The following is a 27,261-nucleotide window of genomic DNA, read 5'->3' on the forward strand; positions in this document are numbered from 1 at the left end:
TAAATAATTGAAGTTGGGGCTGCTGTAGAGCATCTCTCCACTCTCCAGCAACCCTTACCGAATTCCATCATAGGCTCTAACTATTTCAGTAAACAAGTCTGTAACTTTTGTACTCATTATTTTATTCTCAAATACACACCATGTATTCTGATGCATCACTGTACTGTACATGTATACAATAATAAACAATAAACAAATAAGTATATAAACTAAAAAAAAGGATATACGAGTATGAGTATTGATTTTATACTCATAAGAATCGTCTCGTCTTGATAAATTAATTTTTATTTTGTTGTTAGTTAAATTTTTATTACAAACCCAATCCTTTTACCTATATTTAATATTTATTTCTACCATTTTTGTAATTGGCAAGAATTCCCCCCCGAAATGAACTGCATTGTCTGTGTTCGCGCAAGCAATGGCAATTAATATTTACAGCGTACAGCATATGCAATAATATGCATCCGACATGACGAAACAAACTCGTTCGCCAGATGAAGAGGAAATAACACACTTCATAATTGATGTTAAATATTCATGACAACCATAAACATGTGATCGATGTAACTAGACTAGACCAAGTTTTGTTTGATTAAAATATTGAAATTTTCGAATTTGAATTCGGGTTAGGTTACGAAGGTATGTTACGTGGTAACCTACTTGTTCTGATGATAAATTAGTTTGAGCTAGTTACGGTTTCACGGTACATGTTTTGTTTGTTAAGCTTTGTTTCTCTATTTTACCGCAATGGTAGCGATCAAGTGTACAGCCTTAGGGGCCTCGCCAAGTAACAACGCCAATCGAAAATGAACTATAATGTAAGTATGGGAATGATTATGTGCCTTATCTGTCATACCGATACATTTTTAGGGTTCCGTACTCAAAAGGTAAAAACGGGACCCTATTACTAAGAATCACTGCGCTGTCCGTCTGTCTGTCACCAGACTGTATCTCATGAACCGTGATAGTTAGACAGTTGAAATTTTCACAGATGATGTATTTCTGTTGCCGCTATATCAACAAATACTAAAAGGTACGGAACCCTCGATGGGCGAGTCCGACTCGCACTTGTTTTTCTTTTTATTTGGCATTTGTCGATATGTATGGTTGTCTTCAGTAGGCCCCTGATCGTAAACAGCTACCGCGGCTTATAGAAGCTATTCCACTCCGGTGAAGCAAGCTCATAGAAAGAGTTTTCGGCCCTAAAAAATAATATAAAGGAGTAGATTTTCCCTCGCTCACCGCTGCACTGCTCGCTCCAGTCCAGTGGACCTGCAGCACAGAATAAGTAATAGTATTATCATACCTGCAGCCTTATAAGTATCGACAGCGTACGAGCGTACACAAAACGCAGTTGCATCTATGGGACTCTATAGGAACCTTACTCACCATCTAATTAGGAACACAACATAGCATATGAACAGCCTATTAAAATAAACACTTGTCTTCTTTTTAAAGTTGTGGTATTCTTTCGTGTAGTATTAGGATGCGGGCTGCGGCTCAATGGTGATGCTGCACATGGCATAATATTTTACAAGTAAAAGTGTGGTATACTCACGTTTTGTGTAAACGCCTTACAATTATAGTGTTATGTTATGTAGTGTGCATAGAATAAAATAATTTTGTATAGGAATCGAACACTGAGGTATCGTACGTTATATACCTTATATGGTATGGCACAAATAAATGTCAACCAGGCCAAACTTCGCATTGCTCTCACGATCCGACCGATCACCTCATACCCCACTTGCGCAATCAGTTGGACAATATCGGATTTTACAAGCGTTTTACTTACTTTTCGAAAGTCTGATATCATCAGTAGGTATAGTTTTACGAGAAATAGGTATGTACATTTCGTCTAAGGCGCATGCACAAGAGCAGAGGTGTTTAATTTAATTTAAGTTTGTCACGTGCCTATTTTCTTACTTGGTCACGAAGTTTTGGAAGTTTAGAAACTCTTGAGGAGTTTTGAATATTTTTATATTTTATAATGAAAAGGGCGGGAAGGATTTTTTTTAAACGACGTTACCTGGATTCGAATTTTTTTTTGAACATTTATTCTACATTCGTGTTATGGCCTGGGATTCGAGAATTCCTTGAGGCATTTTTTTTCTAAACTCAAACATTCTGAAACGTGTATCTTATGGCCGTAACACACCATTGCACCGCACCAAGGCCATTGTGCGACTCACCCATAAGTAAGAGCAAGCAAGCGATATCTCTTTCTCGCTCTTACTTATGGGTGCGTCGCACAATGACCTTGGTGCGGTGCGATGATGTGTTACGCCTATTAATCAAGTGGCCAGTCCGATTCTCATACGATGTATATGCCAAACTAAATTTGATTTATTTGTATTTTCTATCTAAACCCAAATAATTTTAATTCAAAATGGCAAAAGAAAGCGTGGATGCCGCGTGCTGATTATGAAATGCGCAAAGAAGCGAGAGCATGAAAAAACGCCTCAGCTGCGCCTAAAATGTCAAAACACCAAGTTGACAGCGATGGTTTTCGAATAGTTCCTTTTAAGCGTTTCTCCAAAAATAAACAAACAAAAATACCTTGTATAGACTCAAAATTTGAAGAACAAGAAATCATCGACGTCAGCAAAGCGATAAAGTAATTAATTGAACAATACATCTAATATGTATTTGAGGTTATGTTGCAATGTTATTCTTACTTACCTACGTATTTTTCAATTTTCAGACGAATACAGTCAGCAGTGGATGATTTAAGAGCCTCTGATTATTGGAAACACGTGATAGAATCTGTGAGTACAGTATTGAGTAGCAGAAAACTAAAAACTATCGTTTGTTTTGGACTAGGCCACATTGGAGAGTGTAACATTTCAAGATATCAACTCGCGTTATTATTGTCTTTAAAAGACTCTCTTAACTGTTCTGACGTCCTGGTACATGACCCGGTGTTTTTTAAAAGTGAATGTACGATATTGGATAATTTAGGGCTTCAAGTTATAGCAGAGAATACTGAGGCAGGTTATGTAATATCAAAACAAGACCCAACTCTTCTGTACTTACCACATTGTCCAAAACAATTAACAAACAACTTTCTTTGGAGTAACTGGGGCCCTGAATTAGAAAACTGCATTTTGATTTGCAATAGTTTTGCCTCATTGGTAGAAAATCACCCGAAGAGAATTTTAAAAGAAACTGTACCGTTCATAGCTAAAATTAGTTCATTTGTGTCAGAAATAATTTTAGAAAACAACTTTGTTTACACTGATATTTTTAATGATACATCAATACATCATTTCCCAAGCATTACTTTAGAAAAGTTAGACAAAGATTTTTGGATAAAAGGTGATAAACCGAACTACGAAAACACTGAAGAATTCATAACCTCTCTTATGGTGGAAAAGTTAAACATTTGATTTGTTTGAAGGTGTGACCATGGCAAGTATCACATCAAAGCCCGTTCTTGTAACGCTACGGCAATTATTGTCCGAGATCCGTAAGCAGAGCTCAACGAAAAAACTAGCAGAAAATCAGACGGCTCGATACATTTTGGACCAGTACCGTAAACACCAAGTAACGGATCAGCAGCTTTGCAAAGCTATCGATGAGATGCACTTTAAAGCAAGAACGTATTATGACTATCTGCTGCACTCGAGGAGGTATAAGGAGATTAATAAGGAGTTTAAGGGAATGGGTGAAAGAAGCATTGAGGAGACCGCTAGAATGGTTGGTTTCAAACTTCCTCATGACCCCAAACCCTAATGGGCAATCAATATCAAGACCTAGTGAAAATGTAGTTCAGAAATGACTTAGAAACAAGAAAACAATACCTTCTTGGTTTGTCTAGAACTTATTGTTGTTTATCATCATGGTTGTACATTATGAACTATGTAAATAAATTGTAGTTACCATCTGTAGTATTTTATTTCTCCCATGGAAAATTAGTTCTTCTTACCATAGATTACACATATTACAAGCTTTTTGTTTATGTGACTATGAGCTGTGACTGCTGTGAGTTGTGACAATGCATTCTACATAGTTACCATCTGTAGCACAGAGTACTTTTATATATACCGATCTGTAGTATTTTATTTTTTCCATGGAAAATGAGTGGAAATTTACAATATTTCACAAGCTTTTTGTTAGTGACTGAGCTGTGAGAATGCAGTATTATGATGACATCAAACTGATCTGATGATGACCCAATGTAGACTTTATGAACAATAGGAAGTATAGCCAGTATAGGTAGTTGATAAAACAACCCAATCTTACTGAGTTTGGATTTACTAGAATCATCTCAAATTGAGATTCTGAATTCAGTAGTTATGATTATGAATGTTGAAATAATATATGTATAAAATATATTGAACCTAGCATTGATCTAAGTACTTAAATTTAATTTTACAAAAGCTTTTGAAGGCTTATTACAGTTATTATGTATAGACTGTATAGTATTATTTTTCAAACAGCTTGGGTATGATGCCAGAGCCAGACTGAAGTCATCTTAATACTGTTTATAACCTTAAAACGTAAAATTGTATTGGGGTAAGATGTGTCAACGTACCCAAGCTGTTTGAAAAATACTATACAAAACATGTCGTGCGACTATTCGCAAATAAATTGTCCTAAATTTCGCAGTGCATTAGTACCCACTATAATGCTGTGTAATTTTTTTTATCAATAAATAAATAAATTGTGCGCCGCGCTGCTGTAGGTACTACCAAGGGTGCGAAACTCCTCACTTCGGGCAATCTCGGCTCCGTTCGGCTCAGCATTGCAACGAGCCCTTATTAGGGTTGGGTACAACTTGACATCCCTTTGCGTGCACGACCAGAAATAAGATAATGACTTGAATTTTAACAACCCTAAATAGCCGATAGGGATAGTGCCATATATTAGAAAGGGATAGCATGATTCGACCTTGAACCGCTGTCAAACTTCGGTTTTGTAGGAAGTTTCCTTTCTGTACGGTAGTACTTTTACTTATTCTCTGGTACTACGCTAGTCGCGACTTAGAACAGGTGCGAGTGTAATGGCCGTAACACACCATCGCACCGCACCCAGGTCATTGTGCGACGCATCCATAAGTAGTAAGAGCGAGAAAGCGGTATCTCTTACTTATGGATGCGTCGCACAATGACCTTGGTGCGGTGCTACGGTGTGTTACGGCCTTTAAGGTATGGTTATGAAAGAAAAAGCAAGTCATTGTAACATATTTTATTGTGTGTATTCCTTCTCAATGAGCTTGGCGATGGTCTGCAGCTGCATGTTGCTGGTGCCCTCGTAGATGGTGCCGATCTTGGCGTCGCGGAAGAACTTCTCCTGCGGGAAGTCGCGCGTGAAGCCCACGCCGCCCATGAAGTCGATACATTTTGAAGTCAGATGTTGGGCGATTTCTGCAATTTTAAAAGTTATGGAGATATTGTAATGCAATACTAAAATTGGTGTACAGCTATCCTATCTATTTTTTACTCACGTCATAAGCGTAGGTACCGACTTTTTTGAGTGTCTGAGATTTTAGTGCTACTTCTACAACAGAGTAAGTAATAGTACTACCGTACAGAAAGGACACTTCCTACAAACCTGAATTTTGACAGCGATTCAGGGTCGAATCATACTGTCCCTTTCTAATGTATAGGACTATCCCTTTCGGCTATTTAGGGTTGTCAAAATTCAAGTCATTATCTTATCTGTACACACAAAGGGACGTCAAGTTGTGGCAACCCTTCGGAGCAATGCTAAGCCGAACGGAGCCGAGTTTGCCCGAAAGGACGAGTGTCCTTGTCCACTGCTTCTACCACGGTACAAGACTGTTCCTCGTAATGTTTTAAGAATTTAGAGCAAAAGCAAATATAAAGCTATGTAATTTGAAGAGTTAATTAGTAATTACCTGAAGCGAAATATTTAGCCATGGCAGCCTCCTTGACGAAAGGCAGGTTGTTTTCCTTTAGTCTGGCAGCGTTGTAGGTCAGAAGGCGAGCTGCCTCCAACTCGGTTTGCAAATGCGCGATCTGATAGCTGATACCCTGAAAAATAACAAACAGCGAATCGTATCATAAAAACCGGCCAAGTGCGAGTCGAACTCACGCACGAAGGGTTCCGTAAAATTACTTAAGGGAATCGTACTTAACTGTCTGCCTTTTTAACCTTTTGAAAGCCAAGAATTAGTCGTGTCAGTGCCACTCGTGCCCACAGCGCAATGAACACATATTAAGTGACTACGGTTTCACTCACTAATAAAAAAAGCGACATGTTTCGGACTCTTCGGGAGTCCTTCCTCAGGCACGAGTGTCCGCGGCGGCTGTACTCCGTGCACTGCGCGCGCGCTGGTGATGGTGAGTGAAACCGTGGTGATCTAAATATTTTAAAATATGTCTCACGTACTTATCGTGTACGCTGTCAAAGTAACCTTCACGCTTTCAAGTAAGGTTTACATTACCTCGCTTGCGCCCGTGACCTGTCATGTGAGTGTCGTTTTTATTTATGACGTGAAGCGTTCAAGAGGTTAAACAAGTAGTCACCTGGAACGAGTAGATGTTCTTTCCAAACTGCTTTCTCTCCAAAGTGTAGGGGATAGTGGCGTCCATGCAGCCCTGGCACAGCCCGATCATCTGCGAGGCGATGCCGATGCGACCCTCGTTTAGGAAACCGGCGGCGTACTTGTATCTGAAGTTGAACAAGATGGGATTTAGTATTAGCCCCAACCCAAAAATGATGTATATCGGGGCATTAAAGTCTTAAAGCGGTGACTATGAACAGGAAATTGCCAAATATCCCTTATATTTGTAGTCGATGGGGGATGTACAGGATCCTGGTATGTAGCGTTGACGGGGGCGGCATATGTTCAGCAGTCTCTACTCTTGTGGCTGAATATATAATAGCTAATATTGTCTTCGGTTACCGCGATAGTTACTCATGAAATAAAACTATGAAAACGGATTATATCGCGTATATTGAATTTATAATACATCCCGACGTTTCGAACCCTTTACAGCGTTCGTGGTCAACGGGTGACTGAGGAAAAATTACAAAGTGCAAAAATACCCACATACTAAAATAATGAACAATCATAGACTATAAACTTTAAGGCTGGTTGTACATGCAAAATCGGTTCATAAGGCTAGTTATACACTACAATTATTTTCAAGTAAAGATATATATATATATATATATATATACGCGATAAAAACTACGCCGGCTCCAATCCTACACCACGGACCCGAGAAGATTTAATTCCCTCCTAAATTGTAGGAGGGTATCCCAATATGGGACCGGCAACAACCATGTACAATATATATAATAGCTATTTCAAAACACAGACAGTTTCCAAGACCCGTAGAACTGGAAGCTAACTTTAGGTAGATTGCGGAAATTGTATTGGCCGTCACTCCAACATAACATTCGTTATACCTACTCTGAATTCAGATGTGCCTTTGGAAGTCTTATGATGTCCCTCGCGTATTTCCCGTCGTGCAAAAAAAAGAATTTCTAAAGGTGCCAACATCATCAAACTACATTCTTACCCGTGTCCGTATTCTCCCAAAATGTTGCCTTCCGGCACCCTGACGTTGTCAAAGTGCACCATACAATTGCCAGACGCGCGGATGCCGAGTTTATTCTCTGGTTTTGCCACCGATAAGCCGGGGTCGTTCGCTACACGATGAAACAGGTGATGCCTTTGTAGCCCTGAAAGGAGAGTATTTATCTGTCTGGTATATTCTTACCCGTGTCCGTATTCTCCCAAAATGTTGCCTTCCAGCACCCTGACGTTGTCAAAGTGCACCATACAAGTGCCAGACGCGAGGATGCCGAGTTTATTCTCTAGTTTGGCCACCGATAGGCCGGGGGTGTCGCGCTCTACAATAAAACAGGTGATGCCTTTGTAGCCCTGAAAGGAGAGTATTTATCTGTCTGGTATATTCTTACCCGTGTCCGTATTCTCCCAAAATGTTGCCTTCCGGCACCCTGACGTTGTCAAAGTGCACCATACAAGTGCCAGACGCGCGGATGCCCAGTTTATTCTCTGGTTTGGCCACCGATAGGCCGGGGGTGTTGCGCTCTACGATGAAACAGGTGATGCCTTTGTAGCCCTGAAAGAAGAGTAAGTAGTTAAGTTTAGTGGATTTGGAATTTAATTGAATTTATTAATACCTACGGAGATACGGACACTGAAGTTATCAAAAAGACCCTCTCATCAGTCTAATAAAAAATGTTATGTAATATTGGGGTTTTGATTATTATAGACAAAGGATTACTAAAACGGGTAAGAGTTAAGAGTAGTATAAATTATCAGCAGAAAATAATTTGACAGCTGAAGTAGATTGCGGTGTAGGTACTACGTAGTTTGTCTGTTATTAGGAATTAGGCGTACAGGGTGGCAGTTCTCGAACCGGCCTTACATATATAGGTAATATCTTAAATAGGCACCTACTTCCTTAATTATTATGTGACCGTTATTACTTATCTTTCGGACAGTTAAAAATTTCAAGAATTTTCTTACAAAGCCCTAACTATAGGTATAATTAACTTAAACGTACTCGTAATGTCTTATTTTATGTACAAAAGTTATTAGTACATTTAACGATTTTCTTATCAGTCATTACGTTTCGCTTTATCGCAGTTCTATTGACCGAGTCAACACTATCTTTGCCCTGTTTAAAAACATGTGATGACTGTGATGTAACAATTTACTGTATAATTATTACTGTCTATTTTAACCTTGTACTAAACAAGTTTATGTGATCTTTTCCTTCTATTAAAACGTCAGTATGATGAAAACTTCTAGGTATTTGTATTAAGGTAATGTATTTCTTTTTCAGGGGGAGAACCATCGAACTAAAGGTTGGGTATCACTGTGAAATTAATTTCTTATTTTCGAGGATTTAGCGTTGACCGTTACTAGGGACACATCTTGATCCGTGAATGACGTAGTCATGTCTCTTGTACTGTGTGGTTGTGCCAATTTATTATAAGGTAACTAAGCAGATCTCAGGCATGTGTAACACCTTATGGAGACCTTATGGTTCCAGTTCCTAAGGGCAGTCCATAGAGCACTCGATCACGATACATAATATGGAGGTACATTTAAAGTGGTCACAATCCTCAGTCACGAGGCAACAACAAAGAAGCAGATAAATGAAAAATCATAGATGATGAAGACATGATTGATCGTTAAATTTTTGTCCAGTGTTTTGCGATGATATTGATGAAGTAATTTCCTTTCCTTGGAAGGATCAGCATTGGCCATAGCCATAACAGAATGATGATAAGATTGATAAGTAGGTAAAATGCTTACCTTGGAAGGATCAGCGTTGGCCATAACCAAGAACACTCCAGCCACATCCGAGTTGGAGATCCACATCTTGGAGCCGTTGATGACGTAATGATCGCCATCCTTCTTGGCCACGGTCTTGAGGGCGAAGGCGTCTGATCCTGATGTCGGCTCCGTTAGGCAGAAGCTGCCGGCCTATAAAACAGATATTAATATCAGTGAAAATTATTTACACCACTGGTTATTATAGCATTTATAGCCTGTTTATAGCACAGCACATTGTTTAGAGCTTCTAAAGAAAACGCCCAAAGAGGCATCAATTGTCTAACTAAAGTACCTATCCTGTCACAATAGGAGATCTTTTTCTCCTTAAATTTGATGGTTACGTCCATCTTATAAACAACTTAATTACGGAAAATAGGTACGTTAACTTTATTTTGAAACTGATAAGTGCATAACGTCTGATCGTGATCATGCAGTCTTTGAAGGCCGATACCAAAGCAGTGCTGTACTGTAACTGATTACTGGGTATACTGTACATGCATGGATTGTTAACCTGTGCACTGAAGCCAGCAGAGAGGTATATAGGCGTGTACTGTTGTCGATCATGATGACTAGATATATCTGGGTGGCTAGCCAAGATGACAATCGTTTGCAGAAAACGAAACGCTTTTGTCTCTCTATCACTCTTCCATATTGGTGTGATAGTGTGATAGAGACAGTAGCGTTTCGTTTCTCTGCGAACGATTGTCTGTGTCATCTTGGCTAGGCCCCCTGTACATGCATTGCATGTTCTTTACGTGCGTTCGGAAAGCGGCTATCAAAAAATCTTGCCTTATAGGATAGTCATAACTTTTGAGATTTTAACTCACGTTCTTTGCAGTTTTTGCAGAAGAAATAGATGCAACACACTTTGTCTGTTAACTACATGCTGAGCCACAATGTTTCTGTTTTAAATTGAAGTATATTGGTATAAAATTGAAACTTTGCAACTTACATATTCCGTGCACAGCTTGGTGAGGTACTTCTTCTTCTGTTCCTCAGTACCGATCTTCATAAAGAGCGAGTTGACGAGAGTGTTATGGATATCCACGTACGCGGCGACTGCTGGGTCTACTCGGGACAATTCCTCGACAACTAGCATCATGGTGAGGAACCCACAGCCGGAGCCGCTGTATTCCGTCGGGGTTTCGATGCCCATGAGCTGAAAAAAAGGGAACTAATTGTGACAAGGTGAACAGGGTCCAAGGAGTTCTAGACGCTGGCCTGACCAGGTATCCAAAGAGACAGATGCAATAAACTCAAGACTTGCAACAAGTGAAGGAGTCCATTCCAATGGTTCAGTCGTATCCGAAACCCGCTTGTAAACTGAATAAAAACAACATATACCATCGAAAAAGGAAATTATATATATTATAATTATTGTTGTTACTAGTAATAATTTTGTGTTATATCATATACAAAGTTTATATACGTAGTTATAAGTTTGTAAAAGCCACTAGATATAGTTAAGTAACTGTAATTTAATTTAATTATCTGTATTTGCTACACCCTATTCAGGGTCCATGTGATACCATAAGAAATATGTAAATACTACCCAAAAATGTACCATGGAAGCAAGAAATAAATGAATACTGAATACTGAAATGTGTTTTGATGGAGACAAAGATTAATTACTTATAGGTGCCGTCGAATATTTACTTCGTCTAATGTTACCTCTTCTGCCCCCAGTGACCCAACTTGACGGTATTTAAATGTGCCACAAAGTTTTTTTTAGGTGAGTCGAGAAACGCAAGACCTTATACTTAGCCAGGATCCACTTGATTACAGATATCGTTATATCTCTCTTTCTTAGGGACGGCGGTTTTATGGATATGATTATTAAATATATATTTTTTTGTCGTTCTTGGAAAACATTTCAAGCTTGGAGCCATGGGGGTCCGCGAGATCTATAGCTCATAGAGCCACTAGTACATTCTCTCACTTACAAGAACTATTGGAAATGTAGAACATAATATAATATGATAGTATTTATTGTTGTAATTACATTTTTGTACATGTGTAAATAATTTTACTTTTATTGTTTCGATGTTGAAATAAATTGAAATTTTAATTGTTATTCCACTAATTGTAATTGTATTTTGTATTTTGACGTGTAATGTATGTGTATATTATAAATACAAGCACAAATGTTGTATCTCACTGAATTAAATTACTTCATATATATATTAATACAGCCCGGCAACTTGAACATGTCATGCTCGCATAAAAGTCTTTGCTTACGGTGGCGTCGTTGATCGGGTCGCCATTTTCCCGAATGAAGGTTGAGGGAGACGATGGCTGAGATACGCGTCATACCATACTCGTGAACGGGTGCTGTTTGTGGAGACCGGTCTGTTCAAGTTTACACGGGCTTCATTTTACCTATGTAACTTAACTTTTGAGTGGCATTAACGTGAGGCACTTCATTCGGTTCTTGTCTGTTTGTCTGATTTAATATCTTGTCTTTTTATTAATTATATAACAATTCAAGTCTTGGAGACCCTTTACATCTCTGGATAATTTGATGATCTTTTTTATTATTATATACATTTTATCTCTGACACCTAGAGACTTTTACATCCCTAAACAATTTAGTACTTCTGTTATTTGTATAGTTTTTATTAGTTTTTTTTTCTTGTATAATTTAACAATTATATTTATGTAATTGTTTTTTTTTGTAATTTTGGATTAATTTTATTGTTTGTAAAAATTGACATGTAAAAGTGCCGTTGTGGCCTATTTGCTGAATAAATGTTTGATGTTTGAAATATGAATATGAATATCGATCTTTTATCTGGAACTATAAAGTCGTTATTCGGAATACTTACTCCATTATCAAACAGCAGTTGTCTGACGCTATCGTCAATTTTGTGTTCGTCCTCCATCTTCTTGACTAGAGGCGCTATTTGTTCAGTTGCCAGCTTTCTGACTGCAAACAAGAGGTTATTGTTTAAACTTTAACCCAATTTATTTTTAAGGTTACGGAGGGTTGGAGCGTAAGCGTATGAAATTAAAATTGGAAGTGTAATGACATAATAATTTGGTCGTATTTGATCCTTCGAACCGGATTTGTACTTGTAGACGTATTATTTTAGACTTAACAAAGTAGAAAAGGTAACAGCATCATAATTAAATAAGTAAGAGGGTGAGGAGTTCAATAAGTTACATTGTTCGTGTTATGTTATTCTTAGTTATAGTATGTATATACCTAGTTATAGTAGTAGTATAGTTATAGTAGTAATTTATTATTTTTTAAGGTTAATAGACACTATCGCATTGGGTAACTGTAATGATAGCTGTAAGATTTATTAAAAAAAAAAAAATATTATCTTCACATAGGTACTGTTCTTCTGTTAGTCGTACCTACCGAGACTTTAATAAACACCTATAAAATATAACCCTGCTTCAGCTTTGCTACTCTGTTTAATGAAAGGGCCATCTAATTTGCGATCTTTGGTATCTAGTTGATCACGCGATTCCCGCGTGATGATCCAACTTGTATTTAATTTATGCGATGTGAGAATTTAGCCAACAAAAAAGCTTTAAAAAGAAATATAATTCTTACAAAGCAAAAAATACGTTATCATCGTATTTTCGTAGCTCATTATCAATGATAGGTAAAGGCAGTAAAACTTGTTGTATCGCGTCTTCTGACACGTATTTAAATTTTAATCCATGAGTATTATTTTAGCGATAAGACCATTTGAACAATATGTTTTCAACTTCAGTGGGGCGCTGAGATTCTAATTATGATAAGTTGATAAGTATCTATGACGTTGATTTTTTGGTGATTGGTCATTATTAGGTTGACTAGAGTAAGTAGGTATAGTCCAGAGTTTAGTAGTATTCGAACGTTTAATTTTAAGAAATGACTTTCTAAAAACTTAGCAAAACAAACCAAAACCAATTTTAACCTACCATAGTACAGTACCTTAAGAGGCCGGTGTCGATTTTAGTCGCAAAAATGTAAAATTGATAGATTTAGTCCGTGAAATTTTACACCTTTTGTTACCTAATTGAAATAACAAGTACTGGTTTCTATTAGCACGTCTTCTTATCTTACCTTTTATCAGATCAATTTATTGAAAACAGACTCACTAAATTAGTAATGTTTGCTTTTCTGATGGACGTTTAGGTAAACGCGCGTAAAGCACTGATTTTGTCGCTCTTATTTGTAAATTTCGTAAAGTTAGGACTGCTAAACATGCTAATTTTGTAATACATATATCCTGTACTTGACGTTTGTCAGACTACATTTTTATTATTATGACTTTAAAGTAGTGTAAATGAAAGTTAGACGAAATCAGTTTTCTCCAGAAATTACTTCAAATCAAGTGACAATTTCTCTAAAAATCGACATAATTTCAACGTAATTTTGATACTTAAACAATCTACAACATTTGCTGAAACTATTCTCATACATCAATTTGTATAATTTACCACCATGATTTTTTGATGAATTTTTAAAAACTGCCCCTTCTCTTCATGCATTACCGGTGACGCATGCTCGCGACCTCATTATTAAAAGGCAAGATGAGAAGACGTGCTAATAGAAATCAATACTTGTTATTTAGATATTACGTAACAAAACGTGTATAGTTTCAACGACTAAATCTATCAATTTTACATTTTTGCTCCAAAATCGACTACGGCCTCTTAATTCTCACTAATTAGTCGCAGTGGGTTGTATTACTTATTTTTTTCAAGATGACGTGGTGTGGCCAGAAGTTTAAGAATAAGAATACTGAATATCGAATCAATCAATTGAATTTGTTGCACCTACTTAGCTGGCAATTATCTAAATGCGCTTGCGATTTATAAGGTCTGTAGAGGTCTTAAACAGAAATATAAAAGCTAATTACTTGTTTCCTTCATAGCCAACTCATCTTCCGTCAAAACGGACAGAGGTCTCTGTGGTGCAGCGTCTGAGAAACTTTGCGCTTTGGCTGCGGCGACCATGGGAGCGCGCCATTGCTCCAGGATCTGTAAAAAAATAGTTTATGGAATTCTAAGAGGCGTTTACACGTGAACTTGTTGGAATGCAGTTTCGTGGAGAGTTTAGACCAAAGAATATATTACTCAGTTTAGACATGCGGAAGTACAGAGTAACGTTTTATTAAGACAGGTAATAATATTGGTTATACACAAATTTAGTCGCCAGAAATTGAATACAAGCCAAATCTAGGTCGAGGCACAAAATAAATTTAGTACTACCGTACAGAAAGGACACTTCCTACAAACCCGAAGTTTGACAGCTATTCAGGGTCGAATCATGCTGTCCCTCTCTAATGTATTGCACTATCCCTTTCGCCTATTTAGGGTTGTCAAAATTCAAGTCATTATCTTATCTGTGGTCGTGCACGCAAAGAGACATCAAGTTGTGCCAACCCTAATAATTGCTCGGAGCAATGCTGTGCCGAACGGAGCCGAGTTTTCCCGAAAGGAAGAGTGTCCCCCCACTGGTCGAGGGCAGTTTTGGCCAGTCAGAATCAGAAGCTACAGTATTCCTAAACTTTCAGGAGAAATATTGTTTTTCTGTGTGTGTATACAAACCAAATGTGTTTATTTTCAATAAACTATATCCTACATATCTATGATTTAACTCAATCCTTTACGGGTACGAGTGTTTATCGTACCCATGAAGACCTATTAAAGTATCTAACATAGGGGTCGTCCAATTTTTTAAACCCCCCCAGCTTGTCACACTTTTTCATGAAGAAAGATAGGTCTTAATACGTACTTTACTGTCACACTAAGCATGACCCCCCCCCCTCTCGCTGTTGCTGTGAAGGATGACTTGTTCCATAGAACAAACAAAACACAGTGTCCAAATGTTAAGGAAGTCTGTTGCTTCGCAGTTTTCAAGCCTGCGCGTGCGCCTGCTTAGAATAGTATGTCATCAGTTGATTCAGTTGTCACTTGTTTTGGTGCCACATCGCTGATGTAAAGGTCATCTGTGCATTTAAAGCTTTCAGTGCCAAGCGCCCCATATCCAATACAAAATGAACACGACCTAGCGTGTTCTTGGCATTGAATGCATTGAAGTCTTATATAGGTGGGTACCTACACATACACAATATGTGCGTGAGGTGTGCCTACACATAGGTATGTTAGTACCAAAGTTATCCCATATGAACTTTGATCTCTGGTCATCCCGTCCCGATTATTCCTGATATTCCCAAGCTCTTCCGAACAACTTTCGAATCCCTTGCGTTCATCTCACGTTGAAAAGCGTTATTTGGCCATTTATGTATAATTGTAGTACTTACATTGTCTACAAGTCACCATAATATTATAATGTACTTAATGATGCTTGTAATACCTATAACGGCTATAACAAACTAGGAACAATGCGAGTCATGCGACTCATGTGACGGTCTATGATTGACTCAGGTACCTACCCACTTACCCACTCATTAATTTCTCATTCATTCAGTCAACAAGAAATATCAATTAATTTGGTTGACCAGAACAACTTTTGACAGTTTAGAGCATGTTTAAAGCCTCATTCTTAAATACTATACCCACATGTATGTAGGTACCTACTAGTATCAAACCATACTTAGCATAAAAACGGTCACTCACTAAACTGACCAAGCGGTCAGTTGAAGTTCACAACACTAAAAAAAAACGCATCACACTTTTTTTTTAATTAAACTTTTTAAACGCACCTTATTGGCAACAATACGACGCAATGGGAACATGTTTCTCTATTTGTTGCTATTTGCGCGCGCGTGCCACCGAGCCGGTATGAAGACTGGTTCTCGTCGAAGGCTGGATATGTTATCTCACTCGCGCAAGATAACGAGTTTCGTTCAATTGATGTTTAATTTGGAATATTAAAATGTTATTTAGGCTTGTTGCTGGCCGCGGCGCCAACTAATAGGTGTCTCAAAGTTTCAAGACTAATATTTTATTGGGTGCGAAAGCTAGGATTCCTAAGATGATCTCTTCCTGAAGACTTAGTACATACTGTGAAATTAGTACTTAACTAGCCTCCGCCAACGGGTATGAAATAAGACCTCAATTAATTACTCAAAACCTAGAGAATTACTATTATTTGTTAAAGTTGTAAATGATGACACTTCTGGCCATAATTGCTCCTAAAATAAACATTTTTTTCACCAGTGTCTGATCCACCACAACCTTGCTGGTAGTGACATTGTAAATATTGTAATTGATATTGGGTTCGACGTGGGTTCCTTTTCTACATCGAGTGGTTTTGTCAATCCAAGGTAAAATGTATCTCCCATCTCCCAAGGCTCCCAAAATTTATCCACACCAGGGATGGAGCAAACTAAGATAAAAAGACAAAAAAATAAAAATATGTTTACTGCACACAAAACAGGACAGTTATACAATACAGAAATTAGTGTGACATCGGGTGGGTGCATAGCATGGGTACAGAAATAAATGAATGGGTAGATGAGTAATTAGTACAGAATTTCCAGGGGTCCCCTCACTGCTGACGGGGTATCGGAAGTTGGCAGCCGCGTTCCCGAAACCCCGTCTAAAAGCGAGCGGTGGAACACCCCAGGGGTTTTAGTCCGTGTGAGTCGGACATACCCACTCGGCTTCTCCCGGGCCGTCAAAAAAAAAGGGGTCCCCGCACTAGGCTAGGCCTGTACCGCGGGAGACCAGGTATGCATTTGTATGTCATGTGTGACAGTTGGAATGATAGAGGAGAAAATTATGAACTAAAAGTACATAGTTTTGTTAGTGAAATTAATAACATTACATTACAGTTTTACAAAAACTATTTTCCTAATGGACACAAATTTTAATAGACTATAGTTAGAAGCAAATTTTCAGTCTCCTGGTAGTCCAGTGACAATAACCATTTAAAAAGAAGCCGTTTAGCCTCCGAAGAAGAAGAACTGAAGCTATTAAAATGATTTCCAGCTTGCTGGGAATTAATTTCACTAAACGCTTTTTTTGCATCTCATTTGACTGGCCTATTATGAACCGAAGTATTGTTATTTAACGCATTTGCATTTCTATTTAAAATTGTACCCCCAACATGCATTTTAGGGGTTGGAAGTTTTATATTTTTTCCACTCACGAGCTCTTTCGATCCTAATACGAGAAAAAAAGTGTCCCCAAAATTTCATACTTTGTTTTTTCACCTCAGCAGCTCGAACAAGCCTACTTTCGTCATGCACTCCCTGGAGTGAGGAAAGTGCGACTTTCCTCACTCCAGGGAGTGAAACAAAGTAGCTTTTTAATTTAGTGAAGGCCATGAACTGCCACTTCATACTTCTATTACATTTTTTTTTCTTTGTATTATTCTGTGTAATTCGAAATATATTTTAACGTTTAAAGAACCCTCCACACTCGCGTTCGCGGCTTCGCGCCGTGATTCGCGCATGAGTGTGGAGGGACCTTACTATGTTCTCACTACTGAGGTGAAAACATACATGTGCAACACGAGAGCAAAGTTATTTTACATCTCGTGTTTTTGAGTCCCTCGCTACGCTCAAGATTCTAACTTAGAATCACTCGCTTCGCTCGTGACTCAATTATAGCATCTTTCGCTTTCTCGGGACTCAAAATAAACACTCGCAAGAAAAACCAACTTTTCCTCAGTTGTGGCACAAATAACTATTTTCCGTTTTGCTACGGTCATAGAAGGTTGTATAGAAAACCGTAATCAAACGGGCCAAAAAATTTGGGGACTTTTTTCTCAGTAAAAATAGAAAAAGCTCGTGATTCCGAGTAGAAATAATGTAAAAATTCCCAATTCTAACACAAACATTTTTGGTACAACTTTAAATAGAAATGCCCATTTACTTTCTTTTTTTTGGGTGCTACTAGTACGAGTGTAAGACAAAGATAGTATGATTCTCTGTGTCTATGTTTGAAATGAGACAGTCCTTTGACAAACTATAGCTGGTCAAGCAAATCTTGTCAGTAGAAAAAAACGCGAATTTCAAATTTTCTATGGGACTATATCCCTTGGCGCCTACATTTTTAAATTTGCCGCCTTTTTCTACTGACAAGATTGGCTTGACCAGCTATATATGTAGGATATGTATTTTAAATTATAGTCGGTCAAACAACTTTCTCAGTAGAAAAAGGCACGAAATTCAAATTTTCTATGGGACGATAACCCTTAGCGCCTACGCCTAAATTTTTTTCAATTTGCCGCTCTTTTATACTGACTGAAATGGCTTGACAGGCTATCGAATAATTATTACAGCAGGTCAAACAACTTTGTCAGCGAAAAAGGCGCCAAATTCAAAAGTCCACACGTAGCATGTTTATCGGGAGTCCGCAGTACAGTCTGGCAAAAAAGAGTAGAAATTAAAAAGTGGCAACACTGTAGTGTTCTCCCTTTTTCTTAGATTGATTTGAAAGGGACGACACTACAGTGTTGCCACTTTTTATTTTTACTCTTTTTTGCCAGACTGTAGGTCAGTTAGGTTAGGTTAGGTAAGAGTGAGAGAGGCAGATACTTAATGAAATTTCGATTTTCGTATTTCGCAGTAGACATTGCGAATGTGCTAATGGCTCGGTTCCACTCGGCTTCCCCTACGCAGAGTTTTGCGTAACCCTATTCAACATTAAAATAGTTGTCATTGCGATTTTGCAGTAACGAAACGTTATTCTCTTGACATCCGGAACCGCGATTAGGTTGGCACCTCTGTATTCTAGAAACTTGCAGAAACTACGATAGTGTTGCCAATTTACGTTTTACTGATTTTTTTTTTTATTCATTATTAAATTTAAAACTTTTATGTAAGTTTAAAATAAAGTATTGCTTTTTTCAGTTATTTTAACTATATTTATTACGGTTTATATACAAGGGAAAAAAGTGGGGATCCGCTAAAGCGAACATGCTATTCGGTATCGTCTTCTGATTAGGAAAAAGAAGAAGAAACATTTTTTGACGCATAAATGTTGACCTTTGTATGGAGGTGACCGGCCTGGATGACGTACCCCATAGGTTTTTTTTCGCGTCAAATAATTTTTATTCTTCTTTTTCCTAATCAGAACATGAATAGCTGGGGAGGCGGCGATGCTAAATGTGTAGTTACTCGAGCGTCGTAGAGACCTATTGGAATCGAAAGATTAGATGATAGGTAGAAAAAAGGTTAAATAATCTTTTCTTTTTTAGCCAGCAGGAAAGCGTCTACATATTTAAAAAAATGTAAAAAAAAACACCATGTGGTTACTCGAGCGCGTCAGATATTGGTAGTGTCAGTTGCGCAACATGTCTAATAACGAGGGTATGTGAATCTGCCGGTTAACATGGTCAGGGTGGTTATAGTAGAAAATTTGGAAGAAAAAATTACTCGAGCGCGTCAGATATTCAAAGGGGTTGTTAAATGGACCCGAAATTGTTACTGCAAAAAGTGCGTCAATGTTTAAATTAAAACTAGACTTAGACAATGGCTCCTCGAGCAAACGTTCTATGGCCAGATGACCACAAAGAGCTATAGTTGGTCAAACCAAATTGGCAGTAAATAAGGACCAAAAAAACTATACTCATCCTTTTTTTGGGTGCTAGTACTAGTGTAAGACAAAGATGGTATGATTATCTCTGTCTATGTTTGAAATGAGACAGTCCTTTGACAAACTATATGTATAAGTAAACCTACCTATGTCATAGAATTAGAATAATATTATGTAATAATTTTACCTACATATTGTAGTACCTATTAGATATGTAATTTTATATTATTAATAAATGATGATTATGATTATGATTTTAAACTTTACAGTTTGCTTAGTCATATTTAAAGGATACATTTAGTAAATTATCCAACTAGGGAACAAATCAAATAACAAATAAATAAATTGTAAATTTGGGAAAGGGACCACCGTGGCCGGGTGGTCAGGACGTTAGCCGCGTAAGCTGAAGACGCGAGTTCGATTCCCGCCTCGGCCACCGGTGGACTTGGGTCATCTTTTCTTTAGTGTATGATATCTATTTCTTCAGTTTAGTAAATTATGATTAGTAAAAATATTCATATTGAACGTAAAAAATCGTTAAATCCAAATTTCTCCGATATTTATATTGTAGTTGTTGCAACACCAGAACTGTCAGTTTATAAGCCGCAAGAAAGGACGACGTTTCTCGAATTGTCATGCTTATGAATTTACGATTTCTATCGCTGCTAGGAAACGCTCTAGTCGAATTAAAATTGTAAATTTTGACTGTAATCTCTCGCGTTTGACCGTGTGGTGCACGCGCGTGGTGTTTAAGCATCGAATAAAGATTTTGAAGCATCAGCTGCGGTTACCTGACGTTTAGTACGACAGGGACGTTTAGTGTTCGATAGAACGTGTGAAATACCTTGTGCTTAGAGTGCGATCATGGCTAAATGGGGAGAAGGAGACCCTCGGTGGATCGTGGAGGAGCGGCCCGACGCCACAAACGTCAACAACTGGCACTGGACGGAAAAGAACGCTGGTCCATGGTCGAAGGAACGCCTAAAAGAGTTGCTGAACAATTTAAAAATAGCCCAAAATGGTGTAGATTGTAAGATTACCGAGATGGAGAAGATTGATGGTGAGGCCTCGGCGAATAATAGAAAAGGAAAGCTGATATTCTTTTACGAGTGGGACATTAAGTTGAAGTGGGAAGGCCGCATTTCAGGAGGCAGTGAGGTGACCAAGGGGGAAATGCATATTCCCAACCTGTCGGAGGAAAACGACGTTAGCGAGGTGGATGTGAGTATTTTGAATTTGGAATTCTTTGATTATCAGAACTTGTATTGGTATGAGTCTCCTTTATGTGACATAACCTAGAAAAATAGGACATTTGCAGCTGTTAGATGTAATATAATTGCAAGTAATTTCTGACACTATAATTATGGTGTTTAGTTTAACCTTTTAAGATTTACTTTCATGCTTTGGAAACTTGTTTCATTTATAAAATCTTGATAATTGAGAATGTCATAACTTGAGGTTTTGTTCTCTTGATAAAGTTGTGAAGTACTCACAGTTATCACAAAATTTTAAAATGTAATTTTTTATATTATTATTATTTTTGAGCTGAATATTCTGTTATACTCAGGTTTAGTAAATAATATGATACCTTCAAGGACATGTCTTTCAGTCTAAGTAAAAAAATTCTATTCTGGAGGTTACATTTCATAAGAAAAGCCTCAGCTGCATTGCCTCGGTTGAGGCATGTGCCTCACCCGAGCCAATGCTGCCTACAAGTTATCTGCTGTGCCCGAAGGTTGACTGGTAGAGAATGCCTTGTAGCTTTAAGTCCGCCTTTTGTACGTTTGTATTTTCTTTTGTGCAATAAAGATTAAATAAATAAAAGCAGCTGAGGCTTTTTTTACCAACTGAGCTGCTTCTCGTCGCAATTTGGTAAGGACCAAGATGCTCGTTGATCCGACTATTGAACAAAGTTAAACCTAGCGCTTTGTCTGTGTATGATAAGGATCCTGAAATCTTTATGCATTTTTGTAACATTAACTTTTTTTTGCTCTATACACACTATACAGCACGACCGAGGTTTCAACCACCACTTTTTATTATTACCACCACACACATGAAAGGTTAATGTACTCTGTCATATGTAACTAAATTGAAACTTCTCATAAATTACAGATGACAGTCACAATAAAAGGCAGTGGTGAGGAAGCCCAAAGAGTGAAGGCATTCATGCACAATGTCGGCAAGAAAGAAATCCGGAAACAGCTCGAAGAGTACATTCGGAGCCTCAAAGAGGAATTTTCAAAAGGCCTCATCCTCCCCAAGAAAGGAGAATCCTCCGTCAAGCCTGACAATGTCTCAACAATAACAAGCGGTTTTAACAAAAAAATCAACATGGAACCTATAATCGCACCTAAGAAAGCAATCGGTTGCAAATTAGACACAAAAAGTCTAGAACTTTCAGAGAAATTCCAATGCAGAGGACAAGAGTTTTACGATGCTTTGACTAGAATAGAAATGGTGACAGCCTTCACGCAGGGCCATGTGAAAATGGAGGTGGAGAAGGGTGGGAAGTTTGCCCTGTTTGGGGGAAATATTACGGGGGAATTCAGGGAGTTGGTGCCAGGGAAGAAGATCACCCAGTATTGGAGATACAAGCAGTGGCCTGATCAGCACTTCTCGGAGGTTACCATCAATATTGATGAGAAGGTAAGACGTCAGAAGCTTTTTTGATACTCAAGTGTTAAAAGTGCAGCTTCAATGGCCATTTTTTTTAATTCTTACAGTTTCTTATCTGTGAGGAAACCACATTTGATATGTGTGGTTTCTACTTGTAAATAGTACTATTATTTTATAATTTATGGCTACATTTAAATCAATGAATTTTATTAGAATTGTAATTTTTGCCAATAATTATTTAATTAATTATTTAATACAATTCTGGTTAAACGGCATTACAGCAAACACCAATGCGCCGAGAAACTTAACCTAGCAGAAAATTTCATTTCCAGAAATATGTAATTGAATAAAAATTACCATAAAGTTGTAAATAAATTTTCCTGTTCTCTTTGAGCATTTAACCAACTCAGCTCAGCCTTACTGTGCAGAGGGGGAACGCAGCCAGTGTCCTGGGAACAATGCCTCAGGCTAATTTAGGTGTTTTGTGTTATTTTAACTAACTACTGATATGATAGAATAGTAGACACATTTTTAAGCATCATCTTTTAATAAAAATATTTACTGTTATTCAGTTTAAAGATGAAAAACAGGCCAAGTGCGAGTCGGACTCGCACACGAAGGGTTCCGTCGGCACCCAAAAAGTTATATCGGAGCCCCACTTAAATATTTATTTTATTCTGTTTTAAGTATTTGTTGTTATAGCGGCGACAGAAATACATCAACTCTGAAAATTTCAACTGGCTATTACGGTTCATGAGGTACAGCCTGGTGACAGACAGACGGACGGACAGTGGGGTCTTAGTAATAGGGTCCCGTTTTTACCCTTTGGGTACGGAACTCTAAAAATAACTTTAAAAAAGCCATACGTATAATTACTCCCTATGCTAACTTATATTTCCCATTTTACCCCCTGGTGTGAATTTTGGGTAGTAAGTTTGATGTTACAAATTGCTCATTTAAATTTCAGGACGACCACACACTAGTAACAGTGAAGCAGGATCTTGTACCAGCGGCCGAGGTAGACCAGACACGTGAGAACTGGAAGAGATACTACTTCGAGAGCATGAAGCGCGCCTTCGGCTTCGGCGCCTTCCTGTGATCACACAGAAGAACATTAGGTAAATTAGGTATGTAGTACAGCTTTACATTAGCAAAAGAAAAATCTCTTATACGAAAAGTCTTCATGCTTCTAGGAAATCCACCAGTCATACCAGTTGCACCAACCACAGTTGTCGGAGTGACTAACGTCATTCTGCAGTGAACTATGAAACTTCCCATACAAAAAATAATTGCGAACTCTTTAATGGTGACATACGGTTTGGTGCAACCGACCCTTAGACACTAATGCATTACTAGCTTCTGTCCCGATTTCGTCTGTGTGGGACGATGATGATGATTAGCAAGTCCTTCTTTGGGCCTTAAACTATCACCATACCAAATTTTATGTTGATGGGTTCAGCGGTTTAAGCGTGAAGTGGTAACAGACAGACAAGAGTTACTATTGCATTTATAATATTAAGAAGGGATACTAGGGATAAATGAGTGATGAAAAATTTTTTTTAGATAAAGGCGATTTCTAGAAAAATAAATCACTTAATCAAGTTTCCGTATACGGAGTTAAGCACTAGTAGTAATGATGAAACAGGAGCTATTTTATTTCTATTTCAGGAGTTATTTTAGTTTTAGTCCTGTAGAAGTAAATTTTTAATTATCACTTTTTGATGAATACAAAATGTATTGAAATGTCACAATTTTATTGAGCTTCTAAGAGACAGTTGAGACTTATCCAAAGGTTATCCATGCGTTGTGATAAGTTTTGTTTAATCCAAGTTTTCAATAAAATGGGCCTCCGAACGCGGATCCGCGTACGAGCCAAACTATTTGAAAAAAATAATCGCAGCACACGAGGGGTTACAGAAAAGTGAGAAAAGTAATGCTACAAAATTCTACAGCTATAAATTAGATCTACAACTTAGACCTTAAGGCATTATGAAAAAAAAATTGTTTTCGGTGTTTCATCTATTTCCTTTGTTACAGGTCCAAAAAATACGGGAGTTCAGTTGATGAATGCATAGCATTATTAAAACGCTTAGTTTGCGTAAAATCGACATTTCAAGCATAATAATTATTATACATACAAACAAGTATTTTATTGTTCAAAATTTGAAATATTTTGCTAATAGGAAACATCTTGAGGGCTGTATCTTCTTTTACGAAATTTTTTGATTTGATTACATTCCATTCGGGAAAATTTTTTGGTCTACTAAATGAGTTTAAATCTGGTAGTTTTATCTCAATAAGAACCTACATTAGTTATATCTTATATCTTTTTGCCTTTACGAGTTATGGATTTTGATCGAAACCCCAGACAAAACTACTAAGACGCGTAAAAGACTGCGTATTGTAGTTATTAAAATATTAAATTGTTATGCACTTTGGTAATCCAGTGGACACAAAACTATCTACTTTAGCTCTGAAATCTGCGACTGCGTAAGTGTGGATTTTACGTATCGTAGCATTGTTTAGCACATCCAGCCAGTGTTAAGTACAACCCTCAAGTTTGATGTTATCTGTATGGTAATTGGTACGTTTTTTTTTTTATACTACGTCGGTGGCAAACAAGCATACGGCCCGCCTGATGTTAAGCAGTCTCCGTAGCCTATGTACGCCTGCAACTCCAGAGGAGTTACATGCGCGTTGCCGACCCTAACACTCCTCTCCCTCGAGCTCTGGCAACCTTACTCACGTATTTTGTTGATCAAATTGATTTGTTAAATGTATTACTTCCATGCAGTAGTTTCGTATTAAAATTTACAAGTTAAATTTTATCGATCATCATGCAACAATTAAATTAGATTAATGAGTTGAGCACTTAATTGGTTGTCATTCTCAAAAAGGGTATATAAGTTACCATTTGTTTCAGAATAACACAATGGGGTTGGCCGGTCGAAGTATTTAGCAGATGGCGCCAGCATAGCTTGCCCTGTCAATCCTTAGAATTGTGTAAATTTTTTTTAAATGAAATTTCATGCCGTGGATGGCCAGCCCTTTAAACCAAATCTCATAGAACTAAACTAGTGAAAAGGGCAAGCTATGATGGCGCCATCTTTGCTAACCTTTATCAGTTGCCAACCCCATTATTATATCCTGCATTTTATCTATTTTGTCATCAGCTCTTATTTGTTCTAAAATATCATGTAATAACTGTGATTTTTTACTAAATTTTGTGAGAACCTCTGAATTACTAACCTTAAATAAGTGACCGAAATAATATCACGAATATAGCCTCATTTTACACAGGATTTTTTTCGTATATTTAAAAGGGGATTTTTAACATTCGACATTGAAGAATTTCAAAAGCGAAAAAGTTACAATACATCAAATTATTGATTGTAAAATATTATCAAAGTGTCTGGCAACTGCTATTTTACGGGTTTAGCCTAAAAACAGCAAAAATAGCTTTAGTTTGGCTACGTCTGAAATTGTATTGTAATTTCGAGCATTGTAAATTGTAACAAAACATTTGATGTGAGCTCATAATTGCCACTTCCGAAATGTAATTCCTAGAACAATTTTAGTTGGGTAAAGGCGACCAATGTCTATTTTGTACTTAGACTACATAATATAATAGGCATTAAGGTATAGTGAAAATATACTACTTTTCAAAGTCCCATTTCGTAAGTACCAACCAACACCAGGTAAACACTGCCCATGGTTATTTTGTGAAATGGCAATTATGGGCTAAACTGAAACCATATTTTACAAATCTATCTGGTATTATATACAAGCTCTCCTGTTATATCAGTGGGATTCCCTTTAATTCGTCTTGTTCCCCACACGTAACTTAGTAATATAACCAGTATTTAATGATTACATATTATGTAACAATTATAACGCCTACGATGAGTATTTTTTTACGTGTTTGGGTGGCTCCGTTCCTCCCACCAACGGAGCATCAGCTGACGTCCACGAGAGTTCGTTACACATCGTGACATCGCCCTTAACCACTCTTCGGGCGGGATGCCATTGGTTATGGAAATCGGTTCTTGCCCGGTCTATGTGTTTGGTCTTGGGGTACCTAAAAAACCTATGCCTCCACAAAGGTTTAATTGGTTATGTAACTTAGTTACGTACGAGGAAAATTGTTATTACAGTAGCTTAACTTCAAACTTCGATTTATTCATCTGTCAGATTTTGCGATTTATTTGATTTTGAAGTTAAGCAACACATTTCTTACATTTTGTATGGCCGTTTTTTACCGTAACAATCGGGTTTTTCTCAAGTCTGACATTTTGGTTTTGCTTGTTTTGTGTAAGCAGTACTAATGTAAATTAGTTTATTTATGGAGATGTCCAATAAATTAAGTTACGAATATTTTGATGTTTTATTTTAAGGTTAAGGTATCTAATGGATGCTTTTATACTTTAACCCATTGATCGCCAAAGACGTCCACAAACGCGCAATTAACCTTTTGGACGCCAATGACCGATACATACGCACCGTAGGTTCAACGCCAAAGACCGATTAATCGGTCATAGACCACAGAGCAACATAGACCTACGTGCGTATGCATAAAGTTCAATTTAAATTTTGACACTTCAATGACGTGGCGTCTGGATGACAGCTTTTGTGTTTGACACGGCGTCGAAAACGTTAACGTTAGTGCGGGGTCCCTTTGTTTGACATAATTATTGAAATTAATAATGTAATAATTGTCATATTATCATTAGTCATAATTCTGAAACCGTTAACTTTTCAGGATTTTCCTCGGGTTATCTTATAGATAGGTTAGGTTAGCTTTCAATAATTATTTCAAACAAAGGGACCCCATATTAAAAATATAACAATTGATTCTCTGATAATAAACAGAGCGCATTTGTCCATACTTAGACAGCCTCGGT

At 37.6% G+C, this 27,261-nt stretch overlaps 3 protein-coding genes across 8 annotated transcripts; 2 read left to right on the forward strand and 1 right to left on the reverse strand.

Moving 5' to 3' along the window:
- Positions 1-2,453: 2,453 nt before the first annotated feature.
- On the forward strand, positions 2,454-3,828 carry LOC134744864 (protein FMC1 homolog). Of its 2 annotated transcripts, XM_063678796.1 has the most exons (3): positions 2,559-2,617; positions 2,705-2,768; positions 3,401-3,828. In XM_063678796.1, exon 3 carries the CDS (start codon positions 3,409-3,411, stop codon positions 3,733-3,735), a length of 327 nt encoding a protein of 108 aa, XP_063534866.1. In that variant the 5' UTR covers positions 2,559-2,617; positions 2,705-2,768; positions 3,401-3,408; the 3' UTR covers positions 3,736-3,828. The 2 variants fall into 2 exon arrangements, with proteins under 2 accessions (XP_063534865.1, XP_063534866.1); XM_063678795.1 differs by having other exon boundaries at positions 2,454-2,617; positions 2,705-3,541.
- A 1,349-nt stretch (positions 3,829-5,177) lies between these two features.
- LOC134744618 (short/branched chain specific acyl-CoA dehydrogenase, mitochondrial) lies at positions 5,178-16,084 on the reverse strand. 2 transcript variants are annotated; one of them, XM_063678491.1, is made up of 9 exons: positions 15,958-16,084; positions 14,149-14,269; positions 12,115-12,215; positions 10,242-10,448; positions 9,269-9,439; positions 7,900-8,063; positions 6,495-6,639; positions 5,864-5,999; positions 5,178-5,369 (listed from the first exon to the last, which is right to left on the reverse strand). In XM_063678491.1, exons 1-9 carry the CDS (start codon positions 15,988-15,990, stop codon positions 5,191-5,193), a joined length of 1,257 nt encoding a protein of 418 aa, XP_063534561.1. In that variant the 5' UTR covers positions 15,991-16,084; the 3' UTR covers positions 5,178-5,190. The 2 variants fall into 2 exon arrangements, with proteins under 2 accessions (XP_063534561.1, XP_063534563.1); XM_063678493.1 differs by lacking the exon at positions 14,149-14,269 and having other exon boundaries at positions 15,958-16,025.
- Positions 16,085-20,339: 4,255 nt separating this feature from the next.
- Positions 20,340-26,734, forward strand: LOC134744635 (activator of 90 kDa heat shock protein ATPase homolog 1). 4 transcript variants are annotated; one of them, XR_010128101.1, is made up of 5 exons: positions 20,340-20,962; positions 21,857-22,390; positions 23,328-23,487; positions 24,398-24,487; positions 25,236-26,734. XR_010128101.1 is itself a non-coding variant. In XM_063678523.1 (4 exons), exons 1-3 carry the CDS (start codon positions 20,606-20,608, stop codon positions 23,457-23,459), a joined length of 1,023 nt encoding a protein of 340 aa, XP_063534593.1. In that variant the 5' UTR covers positions 20,340-20,605; the 3' UTR covers positions 23,460-23,487; positions 24,398-26,734. The 4 variants fall into 4 exon arrangements, 2 of the variants coding, with proteins under 2 accessions (XP_063534593.1, XP_063534594.1); XR_010128102.1 differs by having other exon boundaries at positions 23,328-23,478; XM_063678523.1 differs by having other exon boundaries at positions 24,398-26,734.
- Positions 26,735-27,261: the final 527 nt, after the last annotated feature.

Source organism: Cydia strobilella, chromosome 10, assembly GCF_947568885.1.
Source record: "Cydia strobilella chromosome 10, ilCydStro3.1, whole genome shotgun sequence".
NCBI classification, from domain to species: Eukaryota; Metazoa; Arthropoda; class Insecta; order Lepidoptera; family Tortricidae; genus Cydia; species Cydia strobilella.